This window comes from Pteropus alecto, unplaced genomic scaffold (genome assembly GCF_000325575.1).
Source record: "Pteropus alecto unplaced genomic scaffold, ASM32557v1 scaffold190, whole genome shotgun sequence".
NCBI classification, from domain to species: domain Eukaryota; kingdom Metazoa; phylum Chordata; class Mammalia; order Chiroptera; family Pteropodidae; genus Pteropus; species Pteropus alecto.
The window spans coordinates 304,856-321,663 of record NW_006430462.1 but is presented as its reverse complement, the minus strand read 5'-3'; the positions used below and the strand labels follow the sequence as shown (position 1 = coordinate 321,663).

Below are 16,808 nucleotides of genomic sequence, written 5' to 3'. Positions count from 1 at the left end.
CCACCCACTCACTCACTCACTCATTCAACAAACATTCATTGAACATCAACTCTGTATTTACACACACGAGGGAGTCAAGAAGCCCGCCACCCTGCAATTCTTATTTGGGGCAGAGAGACAAAATCAGAAAACAAATTAATAATAAGTACAGATAGAGGTTAGAATTGTGAAGCAATTAAACCAGTACAATGGGACTATAAAAACGATAGGAGTGTTCAAGAGAGACAAAAAGTGGATGAAAAAACAAATGTCTATCAACTGACAAATGGATAACCAAAATGTGGTACATTCACAAGGGACTATTATTCGGTCATAAAAAAGAAGGAAGGACTGACATGCGCTACAGCATGGAGGAACCCTGAAAACACTATAGGAAATGAAAGAAGCCAGACACAAAAGGACAAGTATTGTACAATTCCATTTATATGAGGCACCTAGAATAGACAAATTTAGAGAGACAGAAAGTACAATAGAGGTCGCCTCCATTCTACTGGAATAGAGGCTGGAAGGAGATAGGATTAGGGGTGGCAGATAATGGGAATGGCTTTCTTTGGGGGATGAGGAAAATCTTCTAAAGGTAATTGTGGTGATGGTTATACAACTCTACGAATATACTACAAACCACCGCATCGTACCCTTTAAATGAGTGAATTGTACCGTATGTGAATTATATCTCAATAAAGCTGTTATGTTAAAAAAGTGAGTCCGGTTCAAGAATAACATGAACTAAATATAAGCCTAGGTGGTTCATAAACGTGCAAAGTTCTCAAGGTGATACGAGAATGATTAGAGTTTGGGAAACTTCAAATTCATGTGTTAGATCCTCCAGGCACAGGCTCCACGTGGGTTCAGATCCCAGGTCCACCACTTCCTAGCTGAGTGATGTCGGCAGGAGGCTCCACCTCCCGGGGCCTCAGCTTTGTCATCTGGAAAATGGGAACAAGAATAGTCCCCACCTCATAGGGTCACCATGACAATGAACCAAGTGCAGTGCCTGGCACATCTGAGGGGGTCAATAAATGACAGCATTAGCGAGAAGGGGGTTGGGAACTGACTGCTAAGAGGCACTGGGCTTTTTGGGGGATTAATGAAAATTTTCTAAAATTGATTATTTGATGGGTATACAATTTTGTGAGTATGCTAAAAACCACTGAATTGTACACTTAAAATATGATAGGGTACAAAACTGAATATACTCTAACCATACGATCCAGCAGTCACCTTGAAAACACTAAGATCCCCAAAGGAGTTGAGTACTTAGGCCCACGCAAGAAACTGCACACAGGTGTTTCTAGCAGCATTATTCATAACTGCCAAAACCTGGAAGAAACCAAGATGTCCTTCAGCAGGTGGACGGATAAAAAAAAAACATGGTACATCCAGACAATGGAATGGAATATTATTCAGAGCTAGAAAGAAATGAGCTATCAAGCCATGAAAAACCATGGAAGAAACTTAACTGCACATTGCTAAGTGAAAGAAGCCAATCTAAAAAAGTTACATACTGGATGGTTCCAACTATATGACATTCTAGAAAAGACTATGTGACAGGAAAAAGATCAGTGGTTGCCAGGGCTTGGAGGGGAAGGATGAATAGGCAGAGGACCGGCTTTTTAGGGCAATGAGACTATTCTGTATGATAATATAATGATGGATAAATGTTGTTATACATTTGTCTAAACCCACAGAATGTACACCAAGAGCGAACCCAAATGTAAACTATGGACTTGGGGTGACGATGTGTCAGTGTGGGTTCACCAATTATATGAAATGCACCACTCTGGCGGGGTATGTTGATGATAGGCGAGGCTGTTCGTGTGGGGGGGAAGGGGACATATGGGGACTCTCTATACTTTCCTCTCAATTTGGCTGCGATTCTAAAGCTGCTCTAAAAAATAAAATGTTAAAAAATGTGGGGGGCTGCAACTTCATTCATTCATTCCATGCTCACTACATGTCAGGTACTGTGCTCGGGGTCCCTGCCTCTTAGAGCCTCTACTCTGAAGGCGGAGGCAGACACCGGGTGATGGGAGAACCCTGTATATGACGATGGGTGTGCTGGGAGAAAACAGTGGGGGCCAGGGTCCTTCTATAGACACAGTGCCTGTGAAGGTCCCGCTGAAGGGTATTATTTGAGCTCAGAGATGCTCTGAGAAGAGAGGAGTAGAGAAGGTATGTGGAGGAGAGCAAACGGCATGTGCCAAGGCCCCGGGGTAGACACGTGCCCAGTGTGTTAAGGGAACATTCTGAAGGCCAGTGTGACTTCAGTGGAGTGAGCAAAGGACATGCGCTAGGACAGGAGGTCCCATGGGTAGTCAGGGGCCAGGCTACACACAGTCTCGTAGGCCATTGTGTAGACACTAGATTGGATCCTGAGTGCAAATGGAATTTTATCCCAAGAAGGGATGTGAATCTGACTTCTCTCTAGTGCATAGTAGGTATCAACGAATGTTTCTGGAATGGATTATAAAGTCTACCTAGGACCTTGCCTACTAACTCCTGCTTGGCAGTTTACAGCTTCCCAGTGTCTTTCTCATCTACTCTGAACAGCCTGTGAGAGGCATGGGGTGGGCTTCTCTCACCCACTTCACAGGTGACGAAAGTGAGGCTCAGGTAGGTGTCCAAAGCCACAAACTGGCAGCTGAAAGAGATTAATGTGGATCTAGTGGGGCTCGTTCCTGGTTCCTGAGTGAGTGTGTGTGTGTGTGTGTGTGTGTGTACATATGCATAAAAATGCACTGTGGGCACTTTGGCAGGTGCAAACAATTGTAGACTGCAGCAACTTTGCCAGGGTGTGGTGGCCTTCTGGTGCGTCTCAATCAGTTGTGACAGGTGAAGCAAGTAACTGTGACTATTAGCAGATGAAAGTGTATCTGTTTGTTAATGATTTACTTTGCACAAAAAAAATGAGTCAAATTAAGATTATCCCATTCCTAGCATCATTCACACACAATGGCATTTCAACACACTTTCTCAAGGAGGCGAAACAAAAAGACTAGGTCATTGTCACGCCTCTGGGCCTGTTTCCTCACCTGCAAAATGGCGGCAAGGCATTGTGGGATTGATGAGTTAACCCAAGGACAAGATTACTAAACTCCAGGATCTCTCATGTGCTAGGGTACACCAGTACCTGCAATCCCACAAAGCTCCACGAGGGGGCGCGCGCACACCAGGTTGCCTGCTCTTCCCCAGAAGGGGAGGCTTTGTAAGACGAGCAGGCGTCCCCATCATTCATCAGCCTCCTGGGGCCTGTTGGCACCCAGCTTGGGGACCTCTGTAGCCTGGGTCCTTGGGAGCCCAGAGAGCCCCAGGAGCTCCAGTAGCACAAATGAAACAGATTCCAGCCCAGCAGGATGTCATCCTTTTTTCACGTGGGGACCTTACCCTGAAGACACCTCTACCCGTCACCAGCTACAACAGATGAGTCCACCGGCTAGGTTTCAATCCAGTTGTTACTGTTTCTTCACTGTGTGTCCTTGGGCCAGTCATCTCCTCTCTCAGCGTCAAGTTCAAAGTCTCTAAAATGGGTATCTTCCTAGTACCTTAGGATATAGGGAGGTTACTTAGGGGGAACGTGCTAGGAAATGGCACTGGAAAGCCTCATAAAGGCCAAGGCCTCAGTTTCCTCATCTACAACATGGGGACAATGAATATCCATCTCCTGGGGTTTGTGAGGATTAAACAGAATAATGGAATAATATTTGTATGGTGCTTAGCACAGTGTCTGTCATGCAGAAACTCAATATAAATAACAACACACACTTATAAAGTGACACCTATGATTCATAGTGTCTTATGTACATTAATTCATCTAATCTCACTGCATTTCTAACAAGTAAGCTCTATCAGTATTTCTGTTTTACAGATGGAGAAACAGAGGCTTGGCGATATTAACTTACCCGAGGTCACATAGCTGGTAAGTAGCAGAGTTGGAATTCAAACCCAGGCCATCTGGCTTAAGATATGTGTTCTTTTCTGTATGCATATTACATTTCAATTAAAAAAATTATTTCCCAGGCAACAAAAGAGAAAGCAGATAAATTGGTTTTCGCTGAAATTAAAACTCTTTGTCCATCAAAGAACCCTATCAAGAGAGTGAAAAGACAACCAACGGAATGAGAGGAAATATTTTTAAATCATGTATCTGATAAGGAATATAAATGTCATACTCCTACAACGCAACAGAAAAACAAACAACCTGATTCACAAATGGGCAAAGAAGATATACAACTAGCCAGTAAGCACATGAAAAGATGCTCAACATCATAGTCATTGGGGAAATGCAAATCGAAATTACAGTGAGATACAATTCATACTCATTAGGATGGCCATTATGTAAAAAATAAAATAAAATAATGAAAAACAAAAAAACAGAACATAAGTATTGGTCAAGGTGTGGAGAAACTGGGACACTTGCGCATTGCTAGTGAGAATATAAAATAGTGAAGCCACTGTGAAAAACAGTTTGGTGGTCCCTCGAAAAGTTAAGGATAGAAATATTATATGTTTTTTGAACAATTCCACCCCCTTATATATACTCAAAATAACTGACAACAGAGACTCAAACAGATGCTCGTACACCAATATTCCTGGCAGCATAATTCACAAAAATCAAAAGGTGAAAACCACCCAAGTGTCCATCAACAGATGAATGAATAAACAGAATATGCTGTACACATAAAATGGAATATTATTCAGCCTTAAAAAGGAATGAAGTACTGACACTTGCTACAACATGAATGAGCCTTGAAGACATTATGTTACATGAAGTAAGCCAGACACCAAAGGACAAATATTGTATGATTACATTTATATAAAGTATCTAGAATAGGCAAATTTATAAAGACAGAAAGTAGGAAAGAGGTTACCAGGGGCTTGTGGGAGGGGGGAATGGGGAGCTAGTGCTTAATGGTGCAGTTTCTGTTCTGGATGATGAAAAAGTTATGGAACTAAAGAGTGAACTGAATAGTATGCTTAAAAACGGTTAAAATGATATATTTGATGTTATGTATATTTAACTACAATAATTTTCTTTAAATGATCTTGCCCAGATTGCTGCAACAGCCTTTTTTTTTTAAATTGATCTAATAAGTTTATTTAAAATAACAACAATGATGTGTTTGGTGATTATAGCTTATGAATAAATGAATGACAGTAATGTTCTAAGGGAAATAAGGAAGAAAATGAAAATACTCTGTTAAATGCACTTGTATTACCCATTAAGCAATATGGTATTATTTGAAAGTGCATTTGCATCAGTTTTAAATATATACTGCCAATTCTAGGGCAAATATGGACTAGTTACGTGGTTTAACTCACATCATTCATTCAATTCTGCAACAGCCTTTTAACTGGTTTGCTTCTGGCCTATCCTCTCCAGCCCCCCTGCAATGCCCACTAGAGAGCGCTCCAAGGTGCACCTCCGATAGTGCCCTGGTCAAAACTTTCCCTGGCGCCTGGCAGGCCAACTCCAAGACCCTTATTCTGACCGTCAGGGTCCTTCTCATCCTGGGCCTTGTCAACCTTTTCCTGCTTCATCCCCGCCACTCCCCAGGCCCCAGGTAACCCCCAGGTAACTCCCCTCGCAGTTCCTGGAAAACTCCATGTTCTCCCATGCACATGCCATTTCCCTCACCTGATTCCCTCCCTCTTGGCAAATTCCTTCTTCCACTGAGTCTGGCTCTGACACCGTTCTGGATTCCTCCAGATCCCTCCCTCCTCTGCACTCCCCAAAGCAGCCTGCACTTACCTCTTTACAGGGACCGGCAAGGCCTGGTGTGATTGGACCCCTGCCAACTCCCTCATTCCTCACTCTCTGCTCCCTAGCCCCAGTAACATCATCATCATTATTACTATTATTAGTAGACTACAAGAAGCCCCAGGACCTTTGCACTTGTTGTTTCCACTGCCTGATGCTCTCCCTCTAGTTCTTCTACATGGCTGGGTCCTCTTCCTTCAGGTCGCAGCTCAAATGACACCTCCTCAGAGAAGCCCTCCCAGACTCCTAATATGGAATAGCCCCCAAACACCCTCTTCCTTAGTCATTCGATTCCCAACACCCTATTTTGTTTTCTTCATCGCACTTGGTACCATCTGAAAGTCTCCTGCTTTTGAGTCTGGCTACTTGTTTAATGTCTGTCTCTCCACACTAGAGCATGAGCTCCAGGAGGGCGGGAACCAGACATACTGCTGATCCCGAAGGGCCAAAAACAGCACATGACACACAGTAGGTGCTCAACAAATATCTGCTGAATAAATGAAAGGGTGAATAAATGAAGAAAAGACTACTTTTATCACCCCAGACTATAAAATTACTTGTTTATAGTTTATGAATGTGAGCAATTTGAGGATAGAAAGTAACTTATTCATCTTTATATCCTTAGAGCTTTGTATGTATTAATAACTGGGTAGAGGATGGGTAAATGGACAGATGGATGGATGGGTAGATGGTTGGATGGATGGATGGATGGATGGATGGATGGATGGATGGATGGATGGGTGGATGGATGGATGGGTGGATGGGTGGATGGATGGGTGGGTAGGTGGAGAGACAGCTGGGTAAATGCATGAATACAAAATCCTCTGAATACAAAATCTTTAGCGCAACTGGTCATTTGCATTTGAAAACCTAGGAAACAAAAATGTTTTGGTCTGGCTGGTTTTCACCCACAAAAGGAGCTTTAATCAGCTGAAATAGAAGTTACTTGGTCTTCTCCAGCCCTTCCAACCCAGCAGTGAAAGACAAGAAGCAATTAACAAATGGAATTAGCCACATGTCAGAGGATTTCTGGACCTTCTAAGAGCTCTGCTCACTGTCCAGTGTCTCACCATTCAGCTCCACACTTATACCCCTAAAGCCGGCGCATCATCCTGACTTGCCCAGGAAGAGAGGGTCACTCTGGCCTCTGAGCCAGCTTCTGCTGGGCCTGTCGCTTGTACCTCAGCCTTCCCTCCCTTCTCCGAGCCCTGCTCCCTGGAAGACAAGGGGCCTTGGCGGGCGAGGATTGTATCTTCCCATCCCAGAAGCCCAGTGCCCAGCACACATCTCATGTGACAGCATACAGACACTAGGAAGATGTCCTCTTGTCTCATCCTGGTTTGAAGGCCAAGTCTTCCTCGTCAAGGACCTGACAATCCCCATTTTCTTTCAGATTGTAATAAACAAACGCTGCTTATGGAATGATCAACGGCCATTTCCAATCTGGCCAACTTCCACAACAGAGGCTAGAAGGCTTAAACACTGACTTCTCCAGACTCTCTTGCTACTAGGAGTGGCCATGTGACCCAAGTCTGTCCCCTGATACGTAAGTGCAAGTCTCCTGGTGGCTGCTCCGCAGAAAGCTTTTGCTTTCCTGATTAAAAGGGAAGACTCAGCTACCACAGCCCTTCTGGCTTCCCACTTCTTCCTGCCTGGAAGTAGAACTAGAGCCTGACAGAGGCAGCCACTTTGGGACCATGAGGCATGAAACATGAGGGCAAGTCCAAGAGACTTTCGGCAATGCTGAGCTAAGCCAGCAGTCACCCACCTCTGAACATCTGACTGCATGAGCCAAATTAGCCCTTTCGATTAAGCCAGTGAGCCACATTCCCGGTACACGTTCAGTTCAACATGGAACACAGACCCGAGATCGTGTGTGGGAATGCCAAGCGACACCTGACTGCATGAGCCAAATTAGCCCTTTCGATTAAGTCAGTGAGCCACATTCCTGGTACACGTTCAGTTCGACATGACAGGAACACAGACCCAAGATCGTGTGTGGGAATGCCAAACGACACAAGATGGGAAGAAGTGTCCACATCCCAGACAAAGAAAAAACCACAAAATCTTTATCTACAACTTACTTGTCTTTTAAGCACTATCTTTGATGAGTTCTTTCTAGCTGTTCATACGTGGTCTTTCATTTTGATCTTTTCCTCTTCATTTGAACACCTGGTCAACCAAGCTGAATTCAAAGAAAATCTCTAACCAGGTCCATTAGGGGAGACCTCACGAGTTCCCTCTTATCTTAGGCTGGTTGCATTCACAAGAATTACTAGCCTTGGCATTAGAATCCAACTATTTCCCCCAATTCTCCAATCATTATAAGAAAGTCATCAGCTCCAATGCTTTCAAACCTCCAATAATTTTCCTGCCAGATCCTTGTACAAAGACGGCAGCATGCTGCCAGGAGGGGGCGTCACTCCTCAACAACAAGGACCCCAGATGGATCAGCAAGAGATGTGGGGAAAAAAGTCTACACCCAGCGTTAAAGTACACACTGAGGGTATCCAGGAAAGATGCATCAGAGCAGAGTTTAGGAGAGCTCCAGGCCATCAGCTGGACTCTGGAATATATTCATTGTACAGAGTACAGTTTCACACCCCTCAACCTTTGCCCAGGCTGTTTCCTCCACCCGTGCAAACAACTTCTCCCCAAGACCATACCCGTCTGGCGAACACATGTTCATCCTTCAAGACCTACCACGTGTTCTTCCTCTGTGAGACCTCTCCCGAATGGAGGCATGCCCCACCCCCTCTCCTCTGGGGAGGCTTTGAACCTTGAACACATTAAATGAAGCGATGCAGATAAAGTACATGACACGATACCTGGCACATAGTAAGTGCTCAGTGAACAGCAGCCATTAGAACCCAATGAAATTATTTATCTAACTTCTTATTTTCTATGTCTTGTTAATAACTGGCTGGCACAGCACCTAGGATATGAGGATAAATATCTGTCAAAAGACAGACTAAAACCCCCCAAACACTCTAGCTCAGTCAAAGTGTCCCCAAACATGCATCTTTCTTCACTCCACCTCCGCCCCTTTTCATGTGCTATTCTTCCTTCTTGAATGTCCCCCTCTTCTCCTCTTTCACCCAACTAGATTATCTTGGGTCATCCTTGGGGTCCCTGGACTGTGGACTTTGAGGGGGCTGAATGAGAAAGTCTCCAGGGTCCCCTTGCTCAGGGCCTGGTGCACAGTAGGCCCACGGGGAATGAACTCATCACTAAATGAGCCAGCACATGCCAACTGCCGGGTTTGGGGATTTGGGAGAATGTTCTGGAAGTTACCAGAGGCCCACCCACCTGCCCTATTGTAAAGAACCTCCACAGCTGGTAACGCTGTGCCTTCATAGTCATGGGAGGAGCTTCGGGGGTGAACTGTCACTCCAGTTCATGGTCCACAACTGAATCACCGTGTTTTATGATCCCCGCATGAGTGCAGACCAAAGGCTCACTTTATGGGGAAAGGATGGTGCATCCACCTGTAGATGGGGGCAGGGGGAAGGCACAGCGTGGGGCTCAGAGCTGCCACATGAACCCAAGTACCTAAGGGCACCCCTGAAAGGAACGGGGGAGGGGGAGAACAGCGAGCACTGTCCAAGGAATTAGAAAGGCGAAATTCCAGTCCCAACTCTGCCTCCAGCTACTGTAGGACGCTGGACAACCCCCTCACCAGGCCTCGGTTTCCTCAGCTGCACAAAACTCCTAAGACTGGGGACAACTTCCTGTCCCATTAGTAGCTCTTACAAAGAACGTAGAAAAAGACACTGACGGCAAATAATAATTAACAATATAATAATAGCGGGTAACATTTATCAGGCAGTTACTCTTCAGCAGGGACTAAGTACTTTATAAGCATCGCCTCATTTCAGCTCCACCCTCCCACCTAGGAAGCGGAGTAGTGGGAAGTTCAACCGATAGGAGAATGGACTCCAGACTCAGACCCTGGGAGAGGAAGTTAATGGGCCTGAGCCTCACTTTTCCCCTCTGTAAAACAGGAGTGAAACCAGTATCTCCACTACAAAGAAAGCACTTTATTAGGCATTACTATTACTATGAGTCTCCGTTTTACAGAAGATCGAAAGAGAGGCCCTGATTGATAACTCACTGGTTCACCTCTGTGAAGTGACCAGGACAAACCACAGGACCTCACGCTCAGGTCTGACCAGCCTGGCATTCAGCCAGCGGTGGGTGGGGCTATGCAAATCAGCCCTGCCAGGTCTCAGGTGCCCTTCAGAGGGTGGCCAACCCTGGGCTGGACAAATATCACTTTCTCAGCCATACAGCCCAGGGTGTCTTGTTTCCTCATGGGCTAATGCATACCAACCACTGTAGGCTCAAGGGAAGAGAGGGGGCGGCAAGCGTTGGTGACAGGCCAAAAGCACAGCCCCAAGGCAGAAAGGGCCCACGTCCAAGGCTGGAAATAAAACAGGCTCCGTTTCCATTCCGGCTCCCTACTTGCTAACTCTGTGGCCTTGGACAAACGGCTTAACCTTTCTGAGCCTCAGTTTCCTCATCTGCAAAATGAGATTCGTACTCCCTAACATGGGGGAGTATGACAAGGCCTGAGACTCAGGCTCAAAAACTGGGGATAAACTTGAACGTAAATTGAAAATCAACAGCACCATGTCATTAATCAAAACAGGCGCGTGAACCCCCTCAAACACTTCACGAAGTACAAAACGCAGAGGAGCAGGGGCGGCCAGCAGGGCCAAGGGCTCAGGACCTCAGGCCCTACCTGCGGGGTCACCGCCAGGCTAAGTCAGGGCCTCTCTCTGGGCCTCAGTTTCCCCATGTATAATGACAGAGTCAGACCAGGTGAGAAAAAAGGGAGAGGAGAGAGAAAGGGGGGGAGTGAGGAGGAAGGGAAGGGAGAAGAGGAGAGGACAGAGAAAAAGGAAGGGCACGGAAAGAGAGAAGGAAAAGTGCCTACTGCAGCCAAGGCATCAATTGAGGATTTTTCTCTTGCCCAAGGAACGTGAACCTGCTTCTTTCTTTCAGCCTCCAAAGCCCAGTGCTAACGAAGGTTCCCCCTAGTCAGGCTTCAGAGCCATGACAAACGAAGCGAGACACCACCACCCCCTGGCGGCCACTCCCCAGAATTGCAGACATGAGTCCTGAAAACAGAAATGAGGTCTTCCTTCCCAGCCCCATCCTGTTCAGGCCTCACTCCTCCACCTCTGGAGGGGAGGAAATCAAGCAGGAAGTAATGGGGCAGGGGCCTCGGGGGCTGGAAGGAGAGAGCCCAGGCAAGCCACTCGAGGACTCCAAGGACAAAGACTTCTCAATGACAGAGAGTGGAAGAGGAGGAGCCGGGCGACCAGGGAGGAGGCCAGGAAGCAGAGACTATAAAAAGACCGGTTTTAAATGCTTTTCTCGCCATAACCTTTGTCTTCACACACACACACACAAGTTCAAGTATAATCAGATAGGCTGAGCCGGTGCCACCAGAGAGCAAATAGAGAAAAGGGCAAGAAAGAGATCAGTGGAAGGGAACATTTAATGAAAAGCCCAGGCGGGCTTCAAAGGTGTGTGTTTGTGGCTGAGATCTGAACGCTTGGGGAAATGTTCGAGGCTGCTCAGCAGCCGTCTGGCCCCAGGCCCACGGTCAGGCGTTTTAACTCTATTGCTACCATTCTTCCATCAGGTTCCAGCACAAACCCTGCCAGGGGCATCTTCTTCACCCCGTTTTACAAGGGAGGAAACTAAGGTTTGGGGAAGCAAAGTTCCTTTCCCATGGCCATAAAGTTAGAAGGAACGGACCTAGGATTTAAATGCTGGAGGGTCCCATGTCTCCGAGACATGAGAGCAGGCACAAATACACTCAAAAAAGGACCTGTGTCCAGGACTAATGTCACCTCATTAAAGAAACAGCTATCTTAGATTCCCCCACATGGGGCCTGAGGCCCAGAATGGACTTCATGAGCAAGTGTAGAACTCGGCAGATGTCCAAGTATCATGGAACTAAATTCAAAAAAAAGAAAAGAAAATCACAGAAAATTGGAAGTGGCAAAGCCCTAGGACTCACTTGGGGACACTGAAGCTCCAGAGGTGGGGGTTCCTCCAGGGTCCAGCTGCATCATTTACCCGCCTCCTTTTATAAGGAAGGAAATAGGCTGAGAGAGAGGAAGTGCTGACCCAAGAAGACAGAACTGACCCGAGTAACAGCCAAACGGAGACTCAAACACAAGAATAAGAATAAGGGTAAGCATAACACGTATTAAAGTGTTTGCTGTGCACCTGAGACCATGGTAAAGACTGCCCGCATTACCCTATGCGAGTGGAGCCACACGCCAGCCCTGCGAAGCAATGCTATTGTTATCCTCATTTTACAGATGAGGAGACAAGACAGAGACCTGTCTGCATGCAAAGCTAGATCTGAACCCAGGTGATACGGCTCCGGAACCAGCTTAACACGCCGCCCATGGTGACCACAACTGTCAGCTATTGCGCAAATTATACCATACTAGACTCTGCACGCACTCTCGCCATCCTCCCAACAGCGCGTGAGAATTAGGAAGCATGATCTTGTTGTCCAGGCAAAGAAACTAAAGCGTAGAGGAATTAAGTGAATTGCTCAAAGAGGCTGAGAGAGGACAGGGCTGGGACTCGAACCCAGGACCATCAGACCTCAGTGCCCGTTCTCCTGATGGCCCCATGCCAGGCAGCTGGGCCAAAAACCCGCGAGGAAGGAAGCCCTCCTCAGCAGAGCCACCAAACCCCTCCCCATCGGGAACCGCGGCAGAGCCAGTCAGGCAGCACCAGATTCCCACGCAGGCGCCTGCCCACCCTGGGCCCGCTCAGGCTGCGGGGTCAGCCGTGACTCTCCCTACAGCCACATTCCCAGGGCTGTCCAATGACCAACACCGCCTGCGAGTTCGACGCCGGCCACACCGGTATCACTCACCACAAAGGCCCCGGTCCTCTTGTCCTTGCAGAAGCTGTGGCTTCTCCGGGGACCCAAGGCCGCAGGGGACACCTGCCGAAGTGGCCGCTCCTTGTCCCGGAGGGCATCCTCCCTTCCTAGGTCCCGCAGTGGCACCTGAGACACAGAACACAAGAAAAGGACTTTACTGGGCTTTGCCATTTCCAGGAAGAATATGTCACGTCATGAGAGATCATTCTACACCTAAAAGGACAAAGAAGAAAATTAAAGCGCTAAAAACCACCCCTCCCCACAGCCGTCTGCCTCAATGATGAGAGGTAATCAGCAAGACTGGGTTCGGCCCGGCCTCGACTTAACTGTGTGACCTCGGGTGAGTGCCTTAACCTCTCTGAGCCTTGGCCCTGTGGGAAAAGACCAATAATAGTAGTACTCAGCTTCCAGGTTCTTCAGAGAACCAAATAAGAAACAGCACACAAGGTATATGACACAGTGTTGCCACCAGGGGGCGGACGTGCACGAGTCCTGGGCACCTGGCTTGCCTCAGACTAGTCTCCCCAATGCCCGGCAAGTGGGAGCCCTCGGTCAATGTTAGCCGGCCTCATTACTGCCACTGGTGACTTTTGGTGACTTCATTTTAGACATCTCTCCATACACCCAAACGCACTTGCACATATGCACAGATACACAGTGAAATGGTACATGAATAGTACATACTATATACACTACAGTGTGAATCCCGTCATTTTCTTTCCACTCCATTATATGTTGGGGATATAGGCACAATCCAATAAATGTGGGACTCCAGAATTTGGAGTTTACGTCTCACACTCCCCTCGCACAGACAAGGAAAGGCAGGCCCAAAGAGAGAAAGCACACCTACTCGAGAACACACAGCATCAGTGAAGAGTGAGGCTGGATTCCTGATCTTTGCCTCGTAGCCTCTTTTTTGATGCCTTATGAGACTCTCTGGCTCCCCTTCTACCTCCCTGGCTGGTTCTACTCAGCCTCTCCACATCATACCTGGTTGAGAGGGCTGTCTACAGGCAGGCACGTCCCAGGCCTGCCGCAGAGCCTTTTTTGGCTATATCACTCCCTTGGGGATCTCTCAAAATGCTCCAGGACATTAAATAAATCCCCTCTATGCACAGACAACTCCTGATTCTGCCTCCATGTCAGGACTCCAGATTGTAGATCCCACTACCCAGTCAACATCTACACGCACTGCTCATGCTCATCTTAGATTTTACATGCTCAAAACAGGCCTCTCGATTCCTTCCCTGCAAAACTGCTCAAGACCCTGGGGCTGCCCTCCATTTTTCTCCCTCTCCCCACCCCATCAACAAAGCTAAGCCTCTTCCTTTAAAACATGCTGTAAATCTCACATCGTATATCAAAATCAACTCAAAATAGATCAAAGACCGAAATGTCAGAGCTAAAACTAGAAAACTCAGAAGGAAAATAGGCATAAATCTTCCCGACCTTGGATTAGGCAGGTTTCTTGGATGTGACACCAAAAACACAAGCCACAAAAGAAAAATCAATTGGACTTCATAAAAATGAAAAACGTTTATGCCTCAAAGGGCACCATTAAGAAAGTGAAGACAATCCACAGAATGGGAGAAAATTTCTACAAATCATAAAATTACATCGGATAAGAAACTTGTGTCCAGAATATATAAAGAATACTTACAACTTAGTAATTAAAAGACAAATAACCCAGTTTAAAAATGGACAAAGGATCTGAATAGGCATTACTCCAAAGAATGAATATGAATGGCCAATAAGTAAACGAAAAGACGCTCAACAGGAAATACAAATCAAAACTACAAGGAGATTTCACTTCATACCCACTGGGATGGCTAGCATCAAAAAGAGAGAGGTTAACAAGTATTGGTGAGGATTTGGAGAAATTAGAACCTTCATACATTGCTGGTGGGAATGTAAAACGGTACAGTTGCTTTGGAAAATAGTCTGGCAGTTCCTAAAGGTATCTACTATGCCATTTCATATAAGGGACTTGAGCATCTGTAGATTCTGGTATCTGCAGGGGGTTCTGGAACCAATCCTCCATGGATATGGAGGGATGACTATATATTTCAATAAAGCTGTTAGCCGTCCCCCCAAATGCTGCAAACCCCTCCACAGCCACCACCCTGGTACAAGCCCCGTCACCTCTCGTCTGAGGACCACAGCATCCTCACCAGCTCAGTCCAAACTCTGCTCACCTCTCCATCTCAGCTCCAGCTAGCACCCCCCTGTGCCCACTGGGGTCTCTCCAGAATCTGCAGGACCCACGCATCCCCATGCTGGGGCATCTTTACTTGGTGCTCCTGCCTCCCCCCGCAGATCTTGGCCTGTCTCGGTCCTTTCCATCACTCAGATGGCACTTGTCATCCTCTAAAATGACCCCCTTAGAGTAACCTCCCCATCGCCCCCTCTTTTCTATCTCCCCAGGACTTACCACTCACTGAATGATCCTACTCACTCACCTGCTTGAGGTCCGTTTGCCTCCTAGATCACTGCCAACCACTAAGTGCTTGATGCTTGAATGTGGCTAGTGCAACTGAGGACCTGAATATTCAATCTTACTCTATTTTAACTCATTTAAATTTAAATAATCACATGTGGCTAGTGGCTGATTGATTCCGTGGGCCAGTCCTTCCCAGCAGCCCCTAGAACAGGGCCTAGCCTGGGGTTAGTATATTTATTAGAAGTAGTAAGTGAGGGGAGGGGTGAAGGCTAACCAGGAAATGCACCCCCTGACTTCCTCAAGCCTCCCGCATCAGTCCCTGGGCCAAGGGCTTGACCACACATTATTTTGTGATATGTCCCCAATAGGTCCGAGAAGCAGGCAGCATTCCTGTATACGAATGAGGGAACTGACACTCAGAGACGTCTGGCAAGGTGCCCAGAGCCACACAGCTAGTAAGTCACGAAGCCAGGGCCTGATCTCAGGTCTGCTCAATTTGCAGTCCAGAGCTAGTCCCAGAAAGAAATCAAATCATGAAAGTACAAAGCGTTCATCTCCCTAATAAAGAACTGCGAGAACTCAATGAGAAAAGGACCAAGGTTCCAGAAGAAAAGCAGGTAGAACATTGACAAGTGGGTTACGAGGAAACTCACGTGGCCTCAGCCATGTGACAAGATGAGGGACACTCATCAGGAACATGAGCTCCAGAGTCTGATGACACACCTGGCTGTCAAGGCTGAGGGAAACGGGGCCTATCATTGCTGGTGAGGATGTAAACTGGTATAGTTCAAGGCAGGGCAAACAGGCAGGGTTCTGCAAAATGACAACCGCGTGCAATCCCAGACAGGAGATGGTCACCCCAAACCCATGGATCTACAGTAATTCTTCACCTAACGTGGCCATGGGCTCATGGGAACTGCAACTTTAAGCAGAACGACATGTAACGAAACCAATACTCCCGGTGTCTAATTGATATAAACGAGAGTTACGTTCCTATGGCATACATCTGGTCACCAAACATCACCCAACAGCTACATAAAGACCCAAAACACATCTAATATTAAAGACTGAAATAAATGTGAGCTATACATACATTTAAAGAAGATGAACAAAAACAGGTAAGATAATGATTTTCCAACCTGCTTATTCTAATTTGGGGTCTCCTGGTAGCTCAGGGCACAAGGCGGGAAGCCAGCGTGGACAGGATGCCCTTCCCTCACAGGGCAGACGCGTGTGCGCGTGCGTGTGCGTACACACACACACACACACACGCACACACTCAGACGGGACCATGCAGACACACAAATTCACCCAATGTGCACATCTTTGGGACGTGGGAGGAAACCCGAGTCCCCGGAGAAAACCCACGCAGGCATGGAGAGAACCTGCAAACTCCACGCAGATCGTGGCCCCAACTGAGAAGCTCTTTTTTGTCTCTCATCAACGTTATAACCAAACAACGGTGAACAGAACAATATTATTCAGTGGCCCGCTGTACCTGCCCAGGTGCAAAATGACGTACGTGCGTACAAGGTTCGTAAATAGCAAAAGCTGGGAACTAGTGTCCGTCCACCTCCGCTGTGCAGCAATCAGAGAGAACGAGGCTATTCTTGGGGGCTCGAAACTCTCCAAGATGCATTTGCGGAAAAAATGCAGATGGCAGATCTTTGGGTTCCGCAGACCCTCGA

The 16,808-nt window shown here is 47.0% G+C and overlaps 1 protein-coding gene across 1 annotated transcript in view; it reads right to left on the bottom strand.

The window, feature by feature from the left end:
• KIAA1671 (KIAA1671 ortholog) overlaps positions 1-16,808 on the bottom strand; it is a 144,155-nt gene that overhangs the window by 113,713 nt on the left and 13,634 nt on the right. The window contains 1 exon segment of the mRNA XM_006904958.3: positions 12,672-12,806. Within this exon segment, the coding sequence (XP_006905020.2) occupies positions 12,672-12,806 (135 nt within the window).